At 37.7% G+C, this 21,326-nt stretch overlaps 4 protein-coding genes across 7 annotated transcripts; 1 reads left to right on the top strand and 3 right to left on the bottom strand.

The window, feature by feature from the left end:
• Window positions 1-1,774: 1,774 nt before the first annotated feature.
• On the bottom strand, window positions 1,775-3,678 carry LOC126629278 (cytochrome P450 89A2-like). Its single transcript, XM_050299253.1, has one exon. It carries the CDS (start codon window positions 3,622-3,624, stop codon window positions 2,059-2,061), a length of 1,566 nt encoding a protein of 521 aa, XP_050155210.1. The 5' UTR covers window positions 3,625-3,678; the 3' UTR covers window positions 1,775-2,058.
• A 611-nt stretch (window positions 3,679-4,289) lies between these two features.
• On the bottom strand, window positions 4,290-9,143 carry LOC126629277 (cleavage and polyadenylation specificity factor subunit 2). Of its 2 annotated transcripts, none has more exons than XM_050299251.1 (18): window positions 8,874-9,143; window positions 8,619-8,787; window positions 8,412-8,508; window positions 8,178-8,304; window positions 7,945-8,060; window positions 7,685-7,779; window positions 7,427-7,578; window positions 7,257-7,314; window positions 7,066-7,173; window positions 6,692-6,944; window positions 6,351-6,535; window positions 5,821-5,913; window positions 5,631-5,729; window positions 5,318-5,449; window positions 5,183-5,227; window positions 4,928-5,095; window positions 4,686-4,760; window positions 4,290-4,554 (listed from the first exon to the last, which is right to left on the bottom strand). In XM_050299251.1, exons 1-18 carry the CDS (start codon window positions 9,020-9,022, stop codon window positions 4,453-4,455), a joined length of 2,223 nt encoding a protein of 740 aa, XP_050155208.1. In that variant the 5' UTR covers window positions 9,023-9,143; the 3' UTR covers window positions 4,290-4,452. The 2 variants fall into 2 exon arrangements, with proteins under 2 accessions (XP_050155208.1, XP_050155209.1); XM_050299252.1 differs by having other exon boundaries at window positions 6,351-6,532.
• Window positions 9,144-9,748: 605 nt separating this feature from the next.
• Window positions 9,749-12,804, bottom strand: LOC126629869 (signal peptide peptidase-like 1). The gene is made up of 4 exons (XM_050300012.1): window positions 12,688-12,804; window positions 11,063-11,997; window positions 10,407-10,607; window positions 9,749-10,144 (listed from the first exon to the last, which is right to left on the bottom strand). Exons 2-4 carry the CDS (start codon window positions 11,855-11,857, stop codon window positions 10,028-10,030), a joined length of 1,113 nt encoding a protein of 370 aa, XP_050155969.1. The 5' UTR covers window positions 11,858-11,997; window positions 12,688-12,804; the 3' UTR covers window positions 9,749-10,027.
• A 1,881-nt stretch (window positions 12,805-14,685) lies between these two features.
• On the top strand, window positions 14,686-21,214 carry LOC126627630 (pectin acetylesterase 9). Of its 3 annotated transcripts, XM_050297137.1 has the most exons (13): window positions 14,687-15,041; window positions 15,129-15,211; window positions 16,548-16,677; window positions 18,880-18,959; window positions 19,121-19,207; window positions 19,299-19,423; window positions 19,516-19,576; window positions 19,659-19,715; window positions 19,819-19,896; window positions 20,024-20,129; window positions 20,243-20,391; window positions 20,728-20,838; window positions 21,029-21,214. In XM_050297137.1, the coding sequence occupies exons 1-13, from the start codon at window positions 14,906-14,908 to the stop codon at window positions 21,053-21,055; spliced, it is 1,230 nt and encodes a 409-aa protein (XP_050153094.1). In that variant the 5' UTR covers window positions 14,687-14,905; the 3' UTR covers window positions 21,056-21,214. The 3 variants fall into 3 exon arrangements, with proteins under 3 accessions (XP_050153093.1, XP_050153094.1, XP_050153095.1); XM_050297136.1 differs by lacking the exon at window positions 21,029-21,214 and having other exon boundaries at window positions 14,686-15,041; window positions 20,728-20,978; XM_050297138.1 differs by lacking the exons at window positions 14,687-15,041; window positions 15,129-15,211; window positions 16,548-16,677; window positions 21,029-21,214 and adding an exon at window positions 17,636-18,700 and having other exon boundaries at window positions 20,728-20,978.
• Window positions 21,215-21,326: the final 112 nt, after the last annotated feature.

Raw genomic sequence — 21,326 nt, 5'->3', positions numbered from 1 at the left:
TAGGAAGTTATAGGAAAAAAAATAGAATTAAAAAAAAATATGAAACAAATTTTGTGAAATAGAAGTTATAGGAAAAAATGGAATTTAAAAAAAAATATGAAACAAATTTTGTGAAATAGAAGTTATAGGAAAAAATGGAATTTAAAAAAAAATATGAAACAAATTTTGTGAAATAGAAGTTATAGGAAAGAAATGGAATTTAAAAAATATATGAAATAAATTTTGTGAAATAGAAGTTATAGGAAAAAATAGAAGTTACATGAAAAAGCGTAGGTCTCACCTAACATTTTTTTTAATTGTTATTCAATGAGGTTGTTCCACCTAACATTTTAATTAATAAAGCGTAGGTCTCGTCTAGGTGTATAGGCGTTAAGTTCCAACCCACTACTAAACTAGCGTAAAACATATCTTAATTAAGATCACCCAATATTAAAATTATAGATCCACTAATGTGTATTTAGTGTTACTCTTCGTTGAATGAACATTGAATCATATAATTATTATTGTTCAAGAGTTATTCAGTGTTGGTTGGTGTATGAAGTTTAATTATGTGGACGGGATGGAAGAAAAGAAATGTTTAAATTAAAAAAAAAAAAAACCCAATGGCTAGCTGACTCAGCTAGCCGTTATATTAAAAAAAAAATTCAAACTATTAGTGTCGGTTATAACCGACACTAATAGTAAATAAAAAAAATATCAGTATTAAAAAATTATTCTTTAATGTTGTCGGTTATAACCGACAACAATAGGATAACTATTAAAAAAATAGCCCTTTGGCCCTTTGGCCCTTTGAAATTCGGTGGGGCCCTCCCAGATTCCCGAGCCCTCTGGCCTAGCCCTCGGTTGGAGACAATTTTAGGGCTATTTTCGACCCTCTGATCCTCTGGACCCTTCGGTTGGAGATGGCCTTAGTGGACTTGACGAGGGAGGTATTTTTGTTTTGTTTTTGTTTAGTTTTGGACTTATTTACTTTATTTTTCTATTTTTGAGAAAAATAATTAAATTTGGATTTTGACCGTTACCCTTTTCCGTTCAAAAAGTGAAATAATACATAAAAAGTATATTTGATGTATATAATTGTGAAATATTGTCTTGTTGGGCTAATTAAAAACATAATGGTGTTTCAAAATGCGGAGTTTAGCGTTTATACTTGTAAAGATGATAGAGGCGACAATGGTGATAATAGAGATAGTGGTGGTGTTGGCGGCAAAGGTGGCAATGAGCATGGTGGTGGAGGTAGCAATGAGAATGCTAAGAATCAGATGAGCAATGGTGATTGCCTCTTCCTCCTTTTTTTGTCGGTGGTTGCCTCTCAAATTATCTTATTTTTCGCTGGTGGTAATCGTTTGAATGTGCGGTGATAATTTTCAGTGGTTACCTACTGAAAAATCTTTAGTACATTATGTTCTAATTCATTGAACACTTCGCAAATTTAGATTCATTTGCGTGATTTCTATGAAAAAAGTCTAAAAAAAAACACTCTTGGCATCTTGAAGAGTACCAAAAAAAAAAAAAAAAACGGTATGATTCTCCATTTGTTATCAAAATAGTTTTCTTCGCCAAATCTAATTAGATCATTTGAAGTTGTATAGTATAAAGAGTAAAAAGAATAAGAGATTTGAGGAGTAATTAGCAAAGTAGCAAATACGGCTCACTGAAATCAACACAAGTCAACCAAAAATTCAAAAATTTTAGATTACACTGTTGAATTTAACGACTGAACATAGTTTGAAATGTTGAAGAAAAGCGGACTTGCGCAGAAAACCAGATAATATTTTAGCGCAGGAAAAACAACTTCATACAACAAACAAACTACAACTTGAATACAAAAGCATAAAACAAACCGAGAAAATAGGAGCAACCATTTTCAATACTTCTAAAAAGACTTCCTATACAATAAACAACTCATAATATATTAAAATATAAATAAATAACTCTTAACGAGTAATTTTACACTTACTACATTTTTCATACCACTTTTGTACTACTTCTCTAATGAGAGATTCACTGTCACAAACACAACTCGACACACTAAATGTACGATTGGTTGGAATATTCTCACACTTGGTTGCCCCTTGAGATTAGGTGGGCTTGCAATGGATTCTTCATCACTACAGTAAACTCCTCTTTCTCTGAGAGGTCCACGTCATCTCCCTCCACAGCTCTCCACTCAAATTTCCAAACCAAATTGGCCACAAAATACTCCAGATGCAGCACCGCCAATCCCAACCCTGGACAGATCCTCCTCCCCACCCCAAACGGCATCATCTTGATCTCCCTGCTCCCCGTCAAGTCGAACCCTTCATCTCCGCCCAAGAACCTCTCCGGCTTGAACGCCATGGGGTCCTCCCACACTTGCGGGTCCCAACCTATATCCGCCACCATGACATTAACACTCCCGTTCTTGGGCACCAAGTGTCCGTCTAAAACCACGTCGTGCGTCACCGCGTGCGCCAGCACAAAGTGAGCCGGCGGGTGGCGCCGCAGGGCCTCCAAGATCACGGCTTTCAGATACGGCAGCTTCCGCAGGACCTCCTCACTCACCTCCTCCTCTGTTTCTCCCATAACCCCTTTAATCTCCGCAAAGAGCTTCTCCTGAACTTCTGGGTACTTCACTACGTTGGCCATGATCCACTGCAGCGCGGTGGAAGTCGTGTCGGTGCCGGCGTTGAGAAACTCCGAGCAGAGGTTGACAATTTCGTCCTCCGAAAGCTTCCGCTTTTCGTTGCCGTCGGGGAGCTGGAGGTCTAGCAGCGTATCAGTATACGACAACACAAATTCATCGTCTTTGTCGGCGTCGTTGATGCTTCTGGCCAGCCTGTCGTTCTTTGATTTCTGTCGTGCCCGAATCAGAGGGACGATCACTTCTCTTTGTTCCTCGAGGATCTTGAAGAATTCCCGCCACCGGTTTTTGAGGAGAATCTTCGTCAATTTCGGTTTGAAATTAAGGATTTTGAACCGCTCGATACTAAAAAGTCGTTGGCGCTCCACGCGCTCGATTTCGTTGACTTGCTCTTCGTTTAATTTGTCTCCGAAGCACATCAGAACCAGGAGGCAGAACATGGCGTATTGGAAATGCTCGACCACCCTGACGCCGCCGCCTTCGGTCTGGGACTGAGACTTGGTTTTGAGGCGATTGACGAGGATGTCGAGAACCCATTTGCGGGCGTTGCCGTAGGATTTGACGCGGGAAGGGTGGAGGATTTCGGAGGTGAGGTTGCGGCGGAGGAGGCGCCAAATGGGACCGTAGACGGCGGAGCTGATGTTGTGTTGGTTGCTGCTCATGTACTTGTTGGTGGCCAAGGCCGGTGGGCGGTCAGCGAATACGGCGCTGTTCTGGATGAGGGCCTGGTGGGCGAGTGAGCGGTCGGAGATGAAGACGACGGGTCCGGAGCCGATGTGGAGGGAGATGATGGGCCCGTATTGGACCTGGAGGTTGCGGATGAGTTGCTTGAGCTCCGAGACGGGTTTCCGGAGCCACAAGAAGCTGCCTATGATGGGGATGGAGCGGGGGCCGGGAGGGAGCTTGGGTTTGGAGATGGAAGTGGGTAGGAATAGAGAAAGAAGGGGTTTGAGGAGGAAGCAGACGCAGAGGCCTATGGGGACGAGGAACCAGGTTTCCATGGTGAAAAATAAGCAATGAGACTAAGGGCAAATGCTTTTGCTTAATACCTTCTTAATTTTCCATAAATATATAAAGAGATGAATACAACTTTTTTTTTTATTCTTTATTTATTTTAACTAACGATGTAGACAGGAGAAGTGGGCTAAGTCCCACAATACACTAGAAATAATATGGTTCAAAGCGATAATCAAGCATAAGACCTCATACTTAAACTATAGTACTAAAAGACAGGGATGAATAAAACTTGGTAAGCAAGAAAAATCTGATGTTGGGTTTTCAAAATTTTGGACTGTTGTATTTACTGGTGTTTGCTAGAGTACAAATACAAATAGTTGAATTGGTCGGGCAAGGGATCAAAAAGCCAATCACACATTGCAACGTTTAAAGGCCAAAATGCATAAAATTGTAATTTACCTATTGTGTTTGTCTCATTGTCTCAACTCAATCACTTGTTGCAATATGAAAAAGTTAAAATGTGAGACTGATTCGATTGGGATGTTTTGTTGTCTTACGTATGTCTTGCCGTCTTGGTACTAACTGAAGTTAACACGCTTGGACTAGGCATAGGAGGCAAGGCAAGTGGGTCTCTAACTCACCAAACATGTTTTGTTTCCTTAATTCATGCTAACTTGTATTGACAAAAAATAAAGAGGAACTGCCGATGTGTTTCGAAAGATTTCCATCAAGCATGAACACAATGACAACTTCAGCGGAAACACGTCCCGCATTTAAATTAAAACTCTACCGTGTTCCCTGAAATCCCTGGAAATTAACATCTCGTTTAAATTACAGTTCGTCAAGAAGCGTTACAGATTATGCATCTCTACTTAAAGCAAATAAAATTGTGAGTAGAGATACTCCCGAATCTTGTAATAATCCTCACATAAGGGGCCTTCGATCACAATTTGTTGGGTGCCGGAACCACCACCCTACGAAAGAAAAAAAAATTATAAATACGCCAGTCAGACTTTCCATCTGCAAAACCAGAACTCTAGCTATGGACCTCTTAGTACTGAAAATTTGGGTGCTAATACTATTTGCATATCTGTATATGACCAACCTTATGGCTTGCATCCCCAACTTTGCGTAGTGTCACATATTCACCGCATCTCAGCACGCCACCAGCAAATTCAGCCTGTCAAGGTCATCAGATCAAGATGGTGGTAAATATAATAGTTCCCTAGAGCTTAACCCTATCTCTGGGCTTCAAAACATGAAGTTGAGAATTTGAGATTACTTCACATAACGAATTTTGGGGGCGAAAAAAAGTCCAACAAGTTAAGCAATGAACAGAAATGGTACCTGAACACCTTTGTCGGAAAGAAATTGCTTGAAATTAGCCATTTTTAAGTCACCAACAAGGACAGATTCATGTGGTGGAGGTGGGTTTGAGAGGGGTTGTAAAGATAGCATATCATTTTCTGTCTTTCCTGCCTCAGAGTCAACCCAAGCTATTTCGTAATCTCCGACCTGTGTTTGCAATTACATCAGAATGGTGAGGACGATATGATTATGATATAGACAACATAAGGTGCAGCTTGACGCTCTCAAGCCTACCTTTTTAAAGAGCACGTTACTCATTAACTTCTCAGACAATTGCACCTGCATTCACATAATGTGAAAATAACTTAATTAGGACTTCTAAGCCACAGATCAACTAATAAATAGATTAGTTTTCTTCTAAGGTTTTACCTTATAAGCGCATAAGTCAGAAGTAACATCAATTGTTTCTTCAATTTGAGGAGCATAAACATGCGGACAAACGTGTTTCAAGCAGTGTTGCTTCAAATGTTCCGTGGCCTCAGCTGTTCCATGAACCAAAACCTCCAGGAAAAAAAAAACATATACTATACCATAAGGTTGGTTTTATTAAGTGAAAAAACACTTCTGGACAATCAAAGATGATTATTCAAAAGACAGTTATAAATAGTCTCGGGCCAACCTGAAAGACTGACCATGAGTGCATTTCAAGAGCTGATTAAATAGATTCAATTAGTAAACTTACAAGTTTTAGAGGAGCCATATGGGAAAGAATTGATTTGATGGATCTTGCATCGGAACGGCCCTCAAAGTCCATATAAATCAATGAACACTTCACTTGAACCTGAATTAGAGAATAAACCAGAATAGAACTTAGTTTCAGTTGACGTCAAGATTGAAAAAACTATAAATTAATTTAGCAGACTTCTACTTACGGTCAATTCAGTCGATACAACTTTTGAAGGCCTCGTGTCAAGTATCAAACTAGCAGAGCCTTCATCAAGTTTTCCATCCATATCACCACCAACCTGAGGCAGATAAAATGTTAATATAGTGAAGCATAATGGCATGTACAAATCTCTGTTTAAAAAGATGGCAACAATTTTACGTAGTGGACCAGAGACAAGTTCCTTTCAGAGAGAAAAAAAATTTGATGGCAAGCAAATATAGCTAACATGCCCGGGAAAATCACGGAGATCCCACTACTAGTCTTATAGACACATCAAGAATCTGACTACGATGGGGAATGCTAAACAATATGCCTCGTCCAACTTTTAACTCTTGATAAGGATGGTTTCCAGAGGACCTTATGTCAACCTTCCAACATCACCTAAGATATGAGACCATTCTTATACACATTTTATCCCCCCACACCGAGTCAGAATCTAAGTAGCTCAGACTTAAAAGAATAATAATTAAACTTGGAAGAAACCAATGAATATGATGATTCACAATCAAAACTTACATGCATAGCTCCATGGTCCATGTCTTCATCCTTTATGACATAATCATCCGGATTTATAACTTCACCAAAGTCATCCCACTCAGTACTATTCTCATAGAAGGGAAACATAGGGGCAACACTGGTAGAAGGAGGAGTAAATCCATCTATTAAAATGTCCCGGTATCCACTGCCTTGTGGACCTGCTGCTGCAACAAATTATCACAAAAGCTTCTCAGAAGAAAAGAACTTGCATGGAAAGCTTCACTACAAGGTCAAAAGAATTAGAAAATGCTTGACCTCATTCAAATAGGACATGCCCATTTAAAGAAAGTTTCTCAAACAGAAAATGTTTTCAAACCTACCATCCGGCAAAGAATGTGTATTACTAGCATCAATGATCATTGGATCACTCGTGTTGACATCAGCCCCATGAGAAGCTTTTGATTCCTCCTCTTTTACAAGACTAGCCTTTAGAGCTTCTTCCTTTCTTATTCTGTTCTGCTCTTCTTCATAAGCAATTAGCTCCTCACCAACCAAAGGGACCCTTTTGGATATAGTAACCTTAACAGCTTTTGGAGGCGGATCTGCCTGAAGCATGCGAGCTAAACTTCCAAACTACATAAGCAGCTTAAGGTCTCAACATATGGTGCCAATTAATGCAACAAAAAAAAATATCGAATGCTAATCATAACATTTAACACCTGAAAATGATAGTTATGTCAAGGACCTAGGATACCTGGGCTCGTTCTGTAAAAAGGACAAGATTCTTGGGGTCATTTGCCCATTCTACAAATATATCGTGAGAGAAACCAGCTTCTAAACTGGCCATGGATGCTAAAACAACCTGTATTGGACAAATGTGTCAAAGTCATTCAAACTGGTAGGCAAAATAAAAATAAAATACTCCAAAATGTATATATTGTAAACCTTGGGACCGTCAGGAGCATCGTCAAGTTCACTCTTGCTAACTAGAAGTCTGATTCGCCTGCAAATGTTTGCAAACATACATAGTAAATCGTTCAGAAACAGTAATATTCTACTTAGTGGCTCAAAATTTCAAATAGTCATGAGTAACACACATAAAAAACACCACTTACTTCAAATTAAAAACATTCTCACGTGTTTTCTCAAAGGACTTTGCTATCGCATCACTCATCCACTCAAGGAAACTTTTTACGTAATCGATTGTGCTAGACGCAACGTATGTTAGAAAGAAGATGGGATAGTTCAAATTTTCCTCTGTCCAACACTGCAATTGATGGGAAGAACCAATATCAATAAATGCAACATACTTGACAAGATAAAATTGTTGCATTGTTGTAGTAAGGATAGAAAACAGTACTCATCTCCCCTACCGATTCCAATATCTGGACAAGTTCCATAACCCGGCCGGCAGTATCAACAGGTAATAGCACATTTCCATCAGATCGTAGAGTCTTCTTTATAGCATCTGAATAATAACCAGAATAAAAAATTGAGACACGGAATAAAAGAACCTCATTCATTTACATGTACAGATAGTTGTTTGTTCCATACATGTTCTGCAACAGAAAAACCGAAACAATGAAGAGAAACAAACATTTCAATTCCTGGTTCATAAGAATACTTAAGATACCTGTAAATTCCTTGTCCTTTTGGCGTCTATAAGGCTGATTGTTCAAAGCATTATAGGCATCTGTTATCAGAACAGCAGGGCGTACGAAGGCTGATTGATTAATTCCGTTCAAATGCCTGAAGAAAAACACAGCAGTAAGCAGTTCAAACCATCATTCTTTATTCCAAAACATCATCTACACATAAAAATAACCAAATTTCCACTCAGAGTTAAAAAAGAGAGTGAAGAATTACTTCTCTTTTCGATGGTTGAAGTCCACAGCATATATAACATCCTCCCCATCCTTTGTTATCTTCCAGACGGTACCGCCCAAGAGATGCCCAGACACATGGGGTGAAATCACAATTCCCTCTCCTTTGCCTACAAACTATATACATTAATACATTCGTATTCACTCCACCATTACTTTTATTAGTTTATATTATTTATGAATAATGCATAATAATAATTAGGGTTTATTGGCATACCAGAAAGATGGTGATTTTGAGCATAGGTTAATCTGGTGAAATTTTGGAATGCAGAATCAATGTCATCCAGTGTAAAAAGGTCAAAGTCTGATACTTGCTGCAAAATTAAGCAAAAATTAAATCAAAATTAACCAAAATTAGAAAACCAAATACATACAATCTGTAAATTAGCAAAAATTATGATTTGTGGATTGATTGTGGAGCTACCTTGCGAGAGAGGAACTGATCATACATAGTGAGGAGACCTAATCTGTAAACCGGCTCGGTGGAGAAGACGGGCGCAGAGAGGCCGAGCTGCTTCATGGCGTACGGAAGCGCGCCGAGGTGAAGTGTATCTGGATGCGACAACAACACTGCATCCACCGTCGAAGCTACCCTGCACCACCGCAATTCCACCATTGAAGCTCCGAATAGAATGCAAGTAAGAGATTGAATTGAAGAGGAAGAGAGAGAGAGAGAGACCTGGAGAGGGGTTGAAGGAGGGAGGGGTCGAAGTGGTCGTTCCAGCCGCAGTCGATGAGGAGGTTGAAGCCGTCGATTGAGACCAAATACGACAGCGGGTTCTCGTTGTAGACGCCGCACAACGGCGTTACCTGAACTGAAGTTCCCATTCGAATTCTTCTGAGTCTTCTCTCTTAATCTCTCTGCAACTCCGTAGACTGAAAGAAGTAAAGGAGGGGATGGGAAAGCAGTCGACGACGGCGCCGTTTCTCATCACTCCAATAAAACACGAGATGTCGTTTCGCAAACCAAATGAACTTTTTTTTTTTTTTTTTTTTGAAAAAAAAAACACTGATTAAGAATGAAATTCATATTTAAATGGTACATTTTGGAACGATTCTTGATGCTGGTGAATCACATGGTGGGCAGAAAAATACTGAAATTTCTCTGTGAGTCTTTTCAGCCCCTAAAAGAGTAGATTGCTGTAACGAAACTACCAGTTAGTCTCATTTTTAATAAAAATGTACCTTACGTTAGGCCAATTGATCAAGACAATAGACCAACCCTTTGAACTAGAGTGGGGCCGTTTTTGTTATGGTGAGTATCACCGCTATATTAAGTTATTAACTATTGCCAAAGAAATTCAAAATTTTGAGATTTATATGCCGTATAAAGATTAAATCACTCATCCTGCGGTAATCAACGCGGTGGTCATGCTCACCATCACTTAAGCACAGCGAGTACCCTTGTAATAACGCTTTGCCTGTCCTAACGTCATGTTTTAATTCTTTTGCGGTTTCTAGTTCTGTTGAAGTGTGTTTTTCTCCCTATGTTGTCTGTTGTTCTGTTTAAGCTGTCTTCTCATTTCTCTCCCTTTCAGACATCTGCTTGATCAGTTTTACCAAGAAAATATATAATCTCTTTATTTCAAAGATGTTTCTGTAATAAGGTATGACGAGATTGACACGTACATTTCATTCATTAGTTGCCAAAGAAATTGGATCGGAAATATTTGAAGTAACAGAGATTTCGGAAAATAAACATCGATTGCTAATTCCCTATATCGGTTTTGTTTTTTCAAGTTGGAATAGAGGATTGTCCATTCCAAGGAATGTACAACTTTCATTTTGCTCTGCAAGCAAGCACTGAGCTGGGCGGCCGCACAGATACGCGGATCATACTTCAATCTGACGAGCTTTATCGTTCATGCTTGGCAAGGGTCCGTCCCATAGCTCCGCTAGTTCCTTCCTTATCCAAGAAATGAAAACAATTGGTCCCAGCGTCGAAGGCACCTACATTCACCAACAAAGCAGGAGTATTAAAAGAGATGGTCAAGACTCAAACCGTGCAATCAAATCTTCTATGAGCTAGAAGCTAACGGAAGCTCTTAGTCGTATCAAAAAAGCACCCTCTAATTTTGTCGAGCACCATAGCTTAGTGTTAAATGTACCATTTACAGAATAAACCAGACCATAAAAGCGGCAATATCCATCGACTCTCATGGGAGAACAGCTGATAATACAAATCAACTTTAAAAACAACAAAAGAACTTACCAGATAAAGAAGCGCAGGTTGAGGTGAGTGTGTCAGGATGCCAGCTGCTAAAGCCGTAACCAGGCCAATGGCATATCCAGGAAGGGCATACCAAATATATTTGTGCCCCTTTGAGGAATGCATATCTAACAGATTTACCAAATCCTTGCTCCTTCGATGATCAAAACATAGGACTAATGCCAGTAGCATGGCAGGAATTGCCTGCAATGTGCACAAAAGAAAATATAAATTGCTTGGGGCGAGAGTATCTACTCCGAATAGAATATGCATGAGGATCATGTCAAAATAATACACTAAAGAACAAAGAGAATCTTACGGGCTTGCAATTATGAGAAAGGTAGTCTGAACCAGTTAATTTGTAGACATAGAAAATGAACAGAAAAAAATGAAGACCCAGACAAATCAAGTAATTAACGATTAGTTTAATGACCAGATCAAATATAATCAACATAACTGGAACATTCAAAAAGTATTAACTAGATTTAGGGACTAACCCACAATGCTTATAGCATCATAAATCTTATTCTTAGTCTGGCAAGTTAAACTTTAATTAAAAATATGAATGCAGCACGACATTGATCAGTGCAATAACCGAAAAAAGAAATGCCATCATTAGTTATATTCAGTCGTTACATTGTTGAAAAAGGATGTCATACCATGTCACCGAGACCAAGCATCATGAAGTCTCTGGCACCTCCAGGAATCTCTCCACCAATTAAGTTCCTGGGAAAGACAATCTTCACAGGCAATTCCAACTTCTTCGTTACCATTTGCAGTCCAGGAAGACTCAAACTATTTGCAACAGTATGAACTGGGTTCGAGGCTTGTTGTGTTGCCACTGATACCATGACATTCGCCCCAAAAATTCTCTCAGAGAAGAAAACCCAGAATATGTCATATACAAATAGGCAGACAAGGAGCATTGCACAAATTTTAATATTTGGAAGACGGACATGACTCACAAAGGCAACGCATATGGAAATGCCCAACAAATTGTTCAATATCCAATGTCCAGAAACAAGCCAAGCAGAAACTGTACCGATGCATAACAGCAATAACAGCGCTTGGATTCGCGTAAATGACTTGGAACAACATCTTGACACATATGGATCAGCAAGACCAAATTGTGACTTCAAATAGGCTATATAAGGAGATATGCAGAAAAATAGGGAGGAGACGGAGGCAACGGCTGTGAATACAGTGAGGAGTTGTGAGACGGAAGTGAACAAGTAGAACATCAAAAGCAAGCTTATAGAGCTCATCACCGGTATCATGAGTGCTTGGGACCTATCTAATGTAATTGATGTTTCAGATAAGTCACGATTTTTCTCCATTTCTTTCCCATAATTTAGAGCACGAAATGCAGATCCAAAAGTCACGCCTACTGCAGTTACAACTAGAGTAATAGGTGCAGGCTCCAGCAAATAAAAAAGCTTCCAGAGAGGCTCCATAACTAATCGACCACACAATTTATTATTCTTATCTCAAACTTGATTTCAATGCATATAAAGTAACACAAACGGTCAGAGAAATTGGAACCAAAGTTGCAAGCTTTCTCCGTCTGACACTTGAGCAGAGAAACCTATGCAACCTGCCAAACATCAAGGAGAAAAATGTTAAGAGTTTATTGCCAACTTTTCAAGTTGATTCGATTCCTTATTCAAAATCATATCGAGCACACCATTTTATATCAATAGGTGAAGGAAAAGATTTTTGACAAGGCGATATTCTATACTACTCTAATCTACAATGAGGGGAATTCGAACTTGGGCGTCAGAGGCAGGCCTAACCCACTTCTGCAAAAGATTTAAAAATCTCCAAAACTTGGTTTTGCATCTCTTTCTTACAAAATCCTAACTCAGCCATACTTTGTACCCACAATTGGGCAAGTTAAATTGACTATTTTGGAAATTCCGTTAGGACCCTAATCCAATCTCACACAAAAGTATCAAACTTTAAAATTTTCTTTTCTAATCTCACACAAAAGTATCAATCTTTAACATTTTCCTACCCTTTTCCCTCAATTTTCTCAGCCACCAAACAAAGGGTAAGACTCAAAATGTCAAATTTTCATTTCCCTTCCTACATTTCCCCATCAAACAAACAACCTCTTATCAAAACCCAAAGGAAGAAACAAGCCTGAGTAAATTTACAAAACCAAGTACCAAATTTTGAGAATTCTTAGCAATTTACATACAATTATAGCTAAAGATCTGAGAAAATTAAGCCAATTGGAATTAGAATTTGGAGTTTATAAAAGTGATTTGTTGAAAGGACTAACCTTGGACTTTGAAGGCTTTGAAAAACCTTTGCTTCCTATCTGGTTAAGCAAAGCTGGTCTCTTTTCTCGGAGCTCTATACAATGGGAAACAACTTTTTCTAGTTTTTCATTTTCGCCCCAGAACTTTCACAATGTTTTGAATTTATCCCCAACTATTACATTATCTCTTATTATTTTCTATATGAGTAAATTGTAGTTATGGTTACTTAACTTTAACTCAATTGGAGCAATGATCCCTCAACTAAAAATTCATTACCATTGGTCCCTCAACTCATCAAAACGTACAGCTATGGTCCCTCAACTAAAAATTCATTATCATTGGTTCGTCAATTTTAATTCAACTAGAGAAATGGTTCCTTAATTTTAACCCAATTGTAGCAATAGTCCTTCCAACATAACTTGTTTTGACAAAAAATTTGACGTAATTGACGAAAATAACCATAATTACACACTTTGATGAGTTGAGAGACCCTAATTATATAAATGATTATTCCAACATAACTTATTTTAACAAAATTTTGAAGAAATTGATGAAAATGATTATAACTACACATTTTGATAAGTTGAGGGACTAATGATAATGAATTTTTAGTTGAGGGACCATTGCTTGAATTTGATTAAAGTTGATAAAACATTGCTACAATTTATTTTTTTCCCTATTTATTTGCATTTAATGATGGAATTTTAATATGGTCATCTTTGGGTTGGGTTTGCTGGGTTACAACTTACAACGGAGAAATTGCTGGATTGGCATATTGGGCCTAATTTGGACTCATGGAATTTTAAAAAATAGTTGTTTATTATATTTATAGGGAACGTTGTCAAACAAAAAATCTTGGATATATGAGTAAATATTCTTAACCATCTGAATTATAAATTTCTTGTAACAAAGTTTGGGAAAAAAAATGAAGAAATAACTTTCGTATAGTATTTACGGATATAAAAGAAAAACATACATTTTATACAATAAATTTTAAAAAATGAATTTTACAATAATATATATTTTTACTTAGTTTATAACATCGACTATGTTTTAGATAATTGAATTAAAAGCTTTATGTTAGTGCAAATATGTCACATCCTAATTAAAAGCACAACATTAAGGAAAATTAAATGCAAAGATGGAGCATGCAAGTTGCAAATCACATGTCAAGTCTTCATTATTTATGATAACTAAGGCTTGATAGATGATAGATCCATCATCTTAGAAACTTAGATCTAACAACGTTGCAAGTAGCAACCCAAACAAGAGGACATGTGTTCCCAAATTTATCCATTTAAACTTTTTTTTTAATTACTATCATATGAAAGGGGAGAGAATTGGAAACTATTACACTAATTTAGAAGAAGAGGGGGGAGGGAAGAGTTTCAAATCCGAGGCGCATAAGTAAAAACCCAACAACCTGCTATCTACTAGGATACTGAACCACATGCATACAACCTAACTTTTTAACTCACAATAAAATATGTCATGTAATCAATAATATCAACATGATTTTCCTTGTGTCATTGAAAAAACGATACATTTCGTTTCATAAAATCCGAGCTTGTGACTTCCGTCAATAGAGTAGGAAGATAGTTTTACTTGGACCAAATAATTAGTAGATGCAAATTATAAAGAACGAGACTCGAACTTGAATCGAATGCAGAAGTAAACTATGATGTAATCAACTTTGACAGCAAATTCTGGCATGCAAGCTTGAAACCACTTATAGCCCCCCAAAATTCAAAGTGGTTAATCACCTAACTTACCTCTAACTAATCCAAATATTAAGACCCCATTTACAACTAACCCACAATCTCACCGTTCTTAATTGGGTTTTGGGTTGCCCATCCACCGTCGAAACCATAATGCATATAACCAATAGGGCCCATCACACAAATAAGTCGGGAGGTTGGGCCCCACAAACCCAATCCAACTTCAGAACTGTGACTCACCAGGGCCACCACCACCCACCATCCTCCTCCATCGGCTTATAAAACCCACCACCTCCACGGCTCCACCATTAACACGACAAACACCTCCATCTCCTTCAAGCCTCGATTTTCTTCTCTCTTTTTGGTAACAAATCTGCACGATTTAATTTATCATTAAATCAAGCATAATTTTAGCCGCACGAGAAAGCTACAAGAGTACGTAGTCATTGCATATACAGTGGGTTTCACGTATGGCTGTGAAAGATCGACGTTAGAGAAGAGAAAGCGTATAAAGGCGACGATGATGTATGTCAATGCAGTCCTGGTCGCCGTAACGACAGCTCTGTTGGCGTGCGCTCCTCGGTGCATTTACTCCGAGGAGCGGCGCCTCACGGTGAACATGACCATTGTCCGACGCGGTTCCGCTCTCGGAGCTTGTAAGTTTCTTCTCATTAACTCAACAACTTGTAATTATGTAATAAAAGAAAGATTAAAGATGTTTTTCTGTTTGTTTATTTATTTAGTTTGCTTGGATGGGAGTTTGCCTGCGTATCATCTGCACAGAGGATTCGGGGCCGGAGCAAGAAACTGGCTTTTGCAGTTTGAGGTAATTCTCTTTTTTTTTTTTTGCTTTTTTATAATTATTTTGAAAATATAAAAGCCTGTCCGCGAGGCAAAAGTGCTTTCTTTTTCTCTTTTTTTTTGTGTACTTGTTGTTGTTAGTTAATTATATTGCGCACATATCGACATATATTGAAACAAAATGATTATTGATATAGAGATAATTTATTGAGTATTATCGACGTAACTTATCGAAATATGTTTAACATGCATTACATCAAACACTTGGTAATGAAAAAGGAACTCGTAACAAATATTTGGAAGGTCATTGGAAGACATTTACATGTATATTTCTAAACTCTGGGTAGTTTGGTTGTATTCGGATCACCTTGATCCCAATGACCATCCGCCCCTAATCTCGAGTCAATACTTTGTAATGGTTAGCGTCTAGTGATATTTAAAGTTAATACGTTTAGTAATCGAATTGAAATAATGCTATAGTAATTGAGAGTTAAAGTCTATTTATTGCATAGATGCATTTTAGAAATTGTCACTATAATATCATCTCAAGCAAATAACACACCGTGGTTAGCATCTAGTAATATTTAAAGTTAATAAATACAATTAAGAGTAATCGACTTGAAATATTGTTACACTACGTCGCAAAGTAAGTAGTTACTTTTAAATCAATGGACTTTTGTTGACAAGTCGTGACTCACCAGAGCCACCCGTGACCTCCACTTGTGCTTGGACTTCCGATTGCGAGTACAATTGGGAAACCAAACCAATACGACACCGTTGTTTGTTACTTTGTCTTGTGTCTTGTTACTATATACAAATTTGCATTATTGCCGTGGGCGGCTTCAGCCCAGCCGCACGGCTGTCGTGGCATCATCTAATTGGCTGACAGCAACAATAGATTTTGTCCGGTTTGCCAATTAGGGAACAGATCGCAGTCATGATTTATTTTTTTATTTATGAAAATCTAATACAAAATTAAAGTTATTGAGTTGAGATTAGTAATTAATTAATTAAGAGTGTATTCAATTCGAATCTTTCTTCTGCAATACTGATTATAAAGTGTGTCGGAAATACGGCTCAATATATCTAATGTAATTTTTTTTTAATTTTTTTAATTATTTGTATTATTACACTTAATGTATCGGACGTATTCCTGAAATCTCTCTTCGTTCGGGCCTCTACTTTGTGACATTTGTGTTCGCTTGTGAACTACGCAATGTTGATCAATTTTAAACCAGTTAGGTAAGTTGGTGTGTGGGGTTCCAATTCCAAAGGGGAAACTTTATGATCAAGCTTTAAGTTTTGCATTCGTAATCATAAATCATGATGTTAAATCATAGCCGTTTGATGAATTGAATCAGGGTGGAGGGTGGTGCAATGATGTAAAATCATGCTCTGATAGAGCCAGCACGCGAAGAGGATCAACACGTTATATGACCAAGTGGGAGGTCTTTTCTGGAATCCTCAGCAATAATGCATCTCTTAATCCAGGTAATTAAATCATCTGCAATGCGTAGTCATTTATTTTACTTGACAAAAACTTCGGTATAAATGTCTGATCACAAAGGACGCATTTCACGAAAGCGTAAGACTTTTATATTTTAGTTTCACTCTACTACTCGTTAGTCTTACTCAGTGTGAAATTGTCATAATAACACAACTCTACTTAAGTTTCTCTCAATTTAACTCATATGTAGTGATCTCACGTAAACACTTAATACGAGAGATGTCATAGTCAAAGCATTGAGATCCACTTCAGATCTCTGTGTTCGAAGCCTGCATATTGAAAAATTCGGATCACTCAATCATGTGACCCCCATTAGTCATCTTACTGGTCCACTTTACAAAAACTCGAACGTTCCGAATATCTCTCTCTTGAACAATCTGAATCTCTTAACTTTGCAGAACTCTGAACACAAATATCAAAGTAAATCTCATTCTATAGTCACACAACCTTGTCGAAATTTTCTTCTATTTACTCATACGAGTCAATCTTGTGGTCCATATATGCCATCACATTTTCGCATGCTTTAGCCCATACTTTGCTTTCATAATTTAGGTCTATACGTTTTGACATACAGCTAAGAGAGATTTGTTTCTCTGCATTTAATGATTTCATAATTTACGACTAATTCCGAAAGCTGTTGAATTACTTAGATCTTTAATCATCAGAAAAGAAAAATTAGCACTTTTGTTAATCATGCATTTGAGGAATGTGGGTCTTGTGATCAGTGGGAAGTTGTACACGGCGGACAGTCCATGTTTCCTTTGCATTTTCTGTTGTCCCTTCACGTGAAAAAGTATAGATGACAGCTATTTTCTCAGTGGGAGCTTCATCTAGCTGACCATCCTTCCAGGGCCAGGCTTTCCTGTTTTGTCATTTTTTCTTGCTGTTGGTCGTCCAGTTGAAAGTTCTGAATCTACTTGGGTAGGCAAAACTACAGTAACTCAAAGATGTAGACCTCTTACTCCAGTCCTTGATGGCATGGTTTCATCCACTTAATCTATCTGAAACTTCCAATACGTTGAATTTGCAATTTGTAGCATTGTTATACAATTGTTGACTCGTTATCTGACAGCTTTAGTTTTTAGGATTAGTAGTTGTGTGCCTTCTTTGAGTGGGGTATTGAGTTTGATTATCGTTCTTTATTTCTTTGGTGGTCTCAATGTTTTAAAAAGCAAAAGTGAAGCCAAGGCGTTTCACGGATAAGCCCGCCTAGGCGATAGCCTCACAACCTAAAATTATTAATATATAGTCTAGTTGAAGGGTATGTCATATAGTCCAGTTGAACTTGGAGGTATGTCATATAGTATAGTTGAACTTGAACTTGGTGGGTATGTCATATAGGCTAGTTGAACTTGAACTTGGGCAGTTTTTTTTAGGGGAAAAAAAAAGCCCAATCGAACTCCTTAGGTGCACCTCAACCGCCTATGCGCACCTCGATCACGTCTAGGCGAGCTTAGGCCTACTCATGTTGGGTAGAGGCATTTTCATCACTGGCCCACCTCCAAAGCCGCCTACGCGCACCTCAAGGCTCGTTTTTTAAAATATTGGTTGGTTTGTATTGTGGTTACACCTATATGATTGTCTCTCTTTTCCTATGGGTTTAACTTATTTCTACATGAGAAAGGTGTAAGCTTGATACATATTGTTGGCCTATTATTTGAAAACTTAATTCGTTTTCAATTTTTAGTTTTTAGTTTTCACTTTTTTGAAAACTACAAACTGAAATCTTATATCAATTTCAATTTTCATCTTATAGAAAACTGAAAACTGAAAGTAGTTACCAAAAAAGATATTAGGTTTTTAAAACAAAATGGCTATCAAATAACCTCTAAGCTTTGACGAGACTAGTGGTTGTGAGTCTTTTTTGAATGGTGTTGAGTTTGATTCTTCTTTCCTACTTATTTGTTGGTTTGCACGGTGCAATAGTGGGCTAAAAAGCCTAAACCTACATGTTTGTTTCTCTTTCTTATTGGTCTGCATCTACATGCCAAGTGCGGGAGCGAATCTGTAAGCTTGATATGTGAATTATTTGATAGCTCTTATTGGCCAACATAATTTTTTTTAGAGCTCGTTTATAAATGCTTTTAAAATGGTTGAAAATTTTTTTAGTGAAAATCTTGCACTCAATTCGTTTGGTATATTGTTATATTCTTAAATTCAACCGTTATGTTCTAATATTGAACCAGATTTTTACAACTGGAACCGAGTGAAGCTTAGATATTGTGATGGAGCTTCATTTGCTGGAGATGCAGTAGTTAATAACGGGGTATATCTCTCTAAACAAATATTTCCTTCCCACGTTCTTAACCTTCACACTTTTATCAACAATATTTTCATATCAATGTCGCCCCGTAAAATTCAACGTTATATACTTTATTAACTGATCATTTCTTTGCATGTAATGGGCGTGTGAAATGAATGTGACAGACATCGTTGCTCTATTTCAGAGGGCAAAAGATTTGGGAAGCAATCATCCTTGATCTTCTGCCGAAAGGTTTACGACAAGCACGTAAGGTAACGCGGATCAAAGAAATTGCGTAGACATTTTCGATGCGAACTTAGACATTCGAATTCAACTACTCATTGCATTCCATCTGTTTTCTAGGCTTTGCTATCAGGTTGTTCTGCTGGGGGTTTAGCATCGTTTTTGCACTGTAACAGCTTCACTAACTACTTACCAAGCAATACCAGTGTGAAATGCTTGAGTGACGCCGGATTCTTTCTCGATGAGTAAGTTCGTTACGTTCATTTTCCAACTCCAAAGTATATGTCAGTTAATTAATGCGTGTATCTTGAAATTTCGGTGTCATATTTTGTTGCAGACGAGATATAAATTTGAACCACACCATGAGGTATTTCGTAAAAGATCTTGTGACTCTACAGGTAGCATCTTCTAATGCTGAAACAAACCAATTTTTTTATCGATTATATATTTCGGATGTTCTTATAAGTATATGGATGGCAGGGAGTAGAGAAGAATCTGGACGAGAACTGCACGAAGAATTCCATTTATCCGGAGCTGGTAAGATTTTCGTGGCATCCATCACCGAACTCTTAGCCGATTAATGCATGTCATTGGTTTGTAATCACATGTTGTTTTAACATTTGCCTTGCCTTTGATGCAGTGTTTCTTCCCACAGTATGCATTGAAGTTCATCACAACACCTTTCTTCATATTGAACTCCGCCTATGATGTTTACCAGGTATGAACTATTGGGAAGGCGTAAACTTAGCTGCAACGTCTTTCATACCCATTTTCTCCCTGCATCTCTTGTCGCGTGATGCACGTAATTAGTCCTTCTCAATCAATAGACCTTGTAATGTCCACAGTTCCATCACATATTGGTGCCGGCCTCAGCAGATCCGCACGGACATTGGAGCCGTTGCAAATTGAATCCGGCAGCATGCAACCCCGAACAGTTAAATACATTGCAAGGTTCTTCAATTCTTTCCTTTTTCGTTCCTTCCAGTTGCATGATTTTCATTAACCAACATGATTATGGACGCGCATCATCTGAATCCTCGTTTTTTTCTTTCTATAATTGTCAGAATACAGGCGCGATATGATCGTTGCGATGGGATTGTTCTACAAATATTCGAGAAGAGGAGGGATTTTCCTCAATTCATGCTTTGCTCATTGCCAAAGTGAGTCTCAGGACACATGGTTTGGTGATGATTCTCCAAGGGTGCATAATAAGGTAATATTGTTAATATTGCTATAGTTTAAGGAAATCCATGTAATTTCATATCTAGGAGGATCATCCTCTTTGTGAGTATCCTCGCCAGATTCCTCAATCACACAGTTCATCATACATCGTGCGATTAAAAATTATTGTAAATTTTTTTTTTATTTAAAATTGAATATAAATAATTCTTAATAAAAATTGGTCGTACGATGTATAATAAACAGATGTGATTGAAAGATTCCCGAGATCCTCATAAAGAGGATCCGGCGAGGATCCTCTCTCATTTCATGTGCTAAGAAAGTAAGAAGATTTGGGTAAAGGTTGTGGACTGATAAGGTGTTTTTACAGACAATTGCAGAAGCAGTAGGTGACTGGTACTTCGGCAGAAGAGTAACAAAGGAAATTGACTGTCCATATCCTTGTGACACCACCTGCCATAACCTCATCCCATCAGCTCAGGTAATAACAGTCTTGTGTGATTTTTGGGGAGTAATTGTGGAGAGATTCTTATATACAACCGGGATGTATCTCTTGTTAGTATCTTTCTTCGGGTGATTGGAAAGATACTGACTGTATATTGCACCCAAGACTTTTCTGTATTTTTTTTTCATTAATTCCATTGAACTGACCTTAAAAAAAATTATTACAGGCCGCTTTAGAGGATACAAAAAGCTAATAACTAGGTCAACATTTTCAAGGAGAGGCAGGAATACAAGTATAAAAAGTGATACAGCATAGCTTTAGTAGAAAACAGGAAGAAAAAAAAAACAAACAAAAGCATGTATTCTTTTATTTCAATTCGATTTAATTCATCAATAAATTAGAAATTCATTTATTATTTTTTTTGTTCAAATAGATGCTTTTGGAATGTTGAGTGTTCATATTATTTTCAATCCCTTTTTTCTATGGAAAAAATTGACTTCCAGTTCAACATTATCTGACCCAAG

The sequence above is a fragment of the Malus sylvestris genome, chromosome 7, assembly GCF_916048215.2.
Source record: "Malus sylvestris chromosome 7, drMalSylv7.2, whole genome shotgun sequence".
Taxonomy (NCBI): Eukaryota; Viridiplantae; Streptophyta; class Magnoliopsida; order Rosales; family Rosaceae; genus Malus; species Malus sylvestris.
This window is presented reverse-complemented; position numbering and strand designations above follow the sequence as displayed.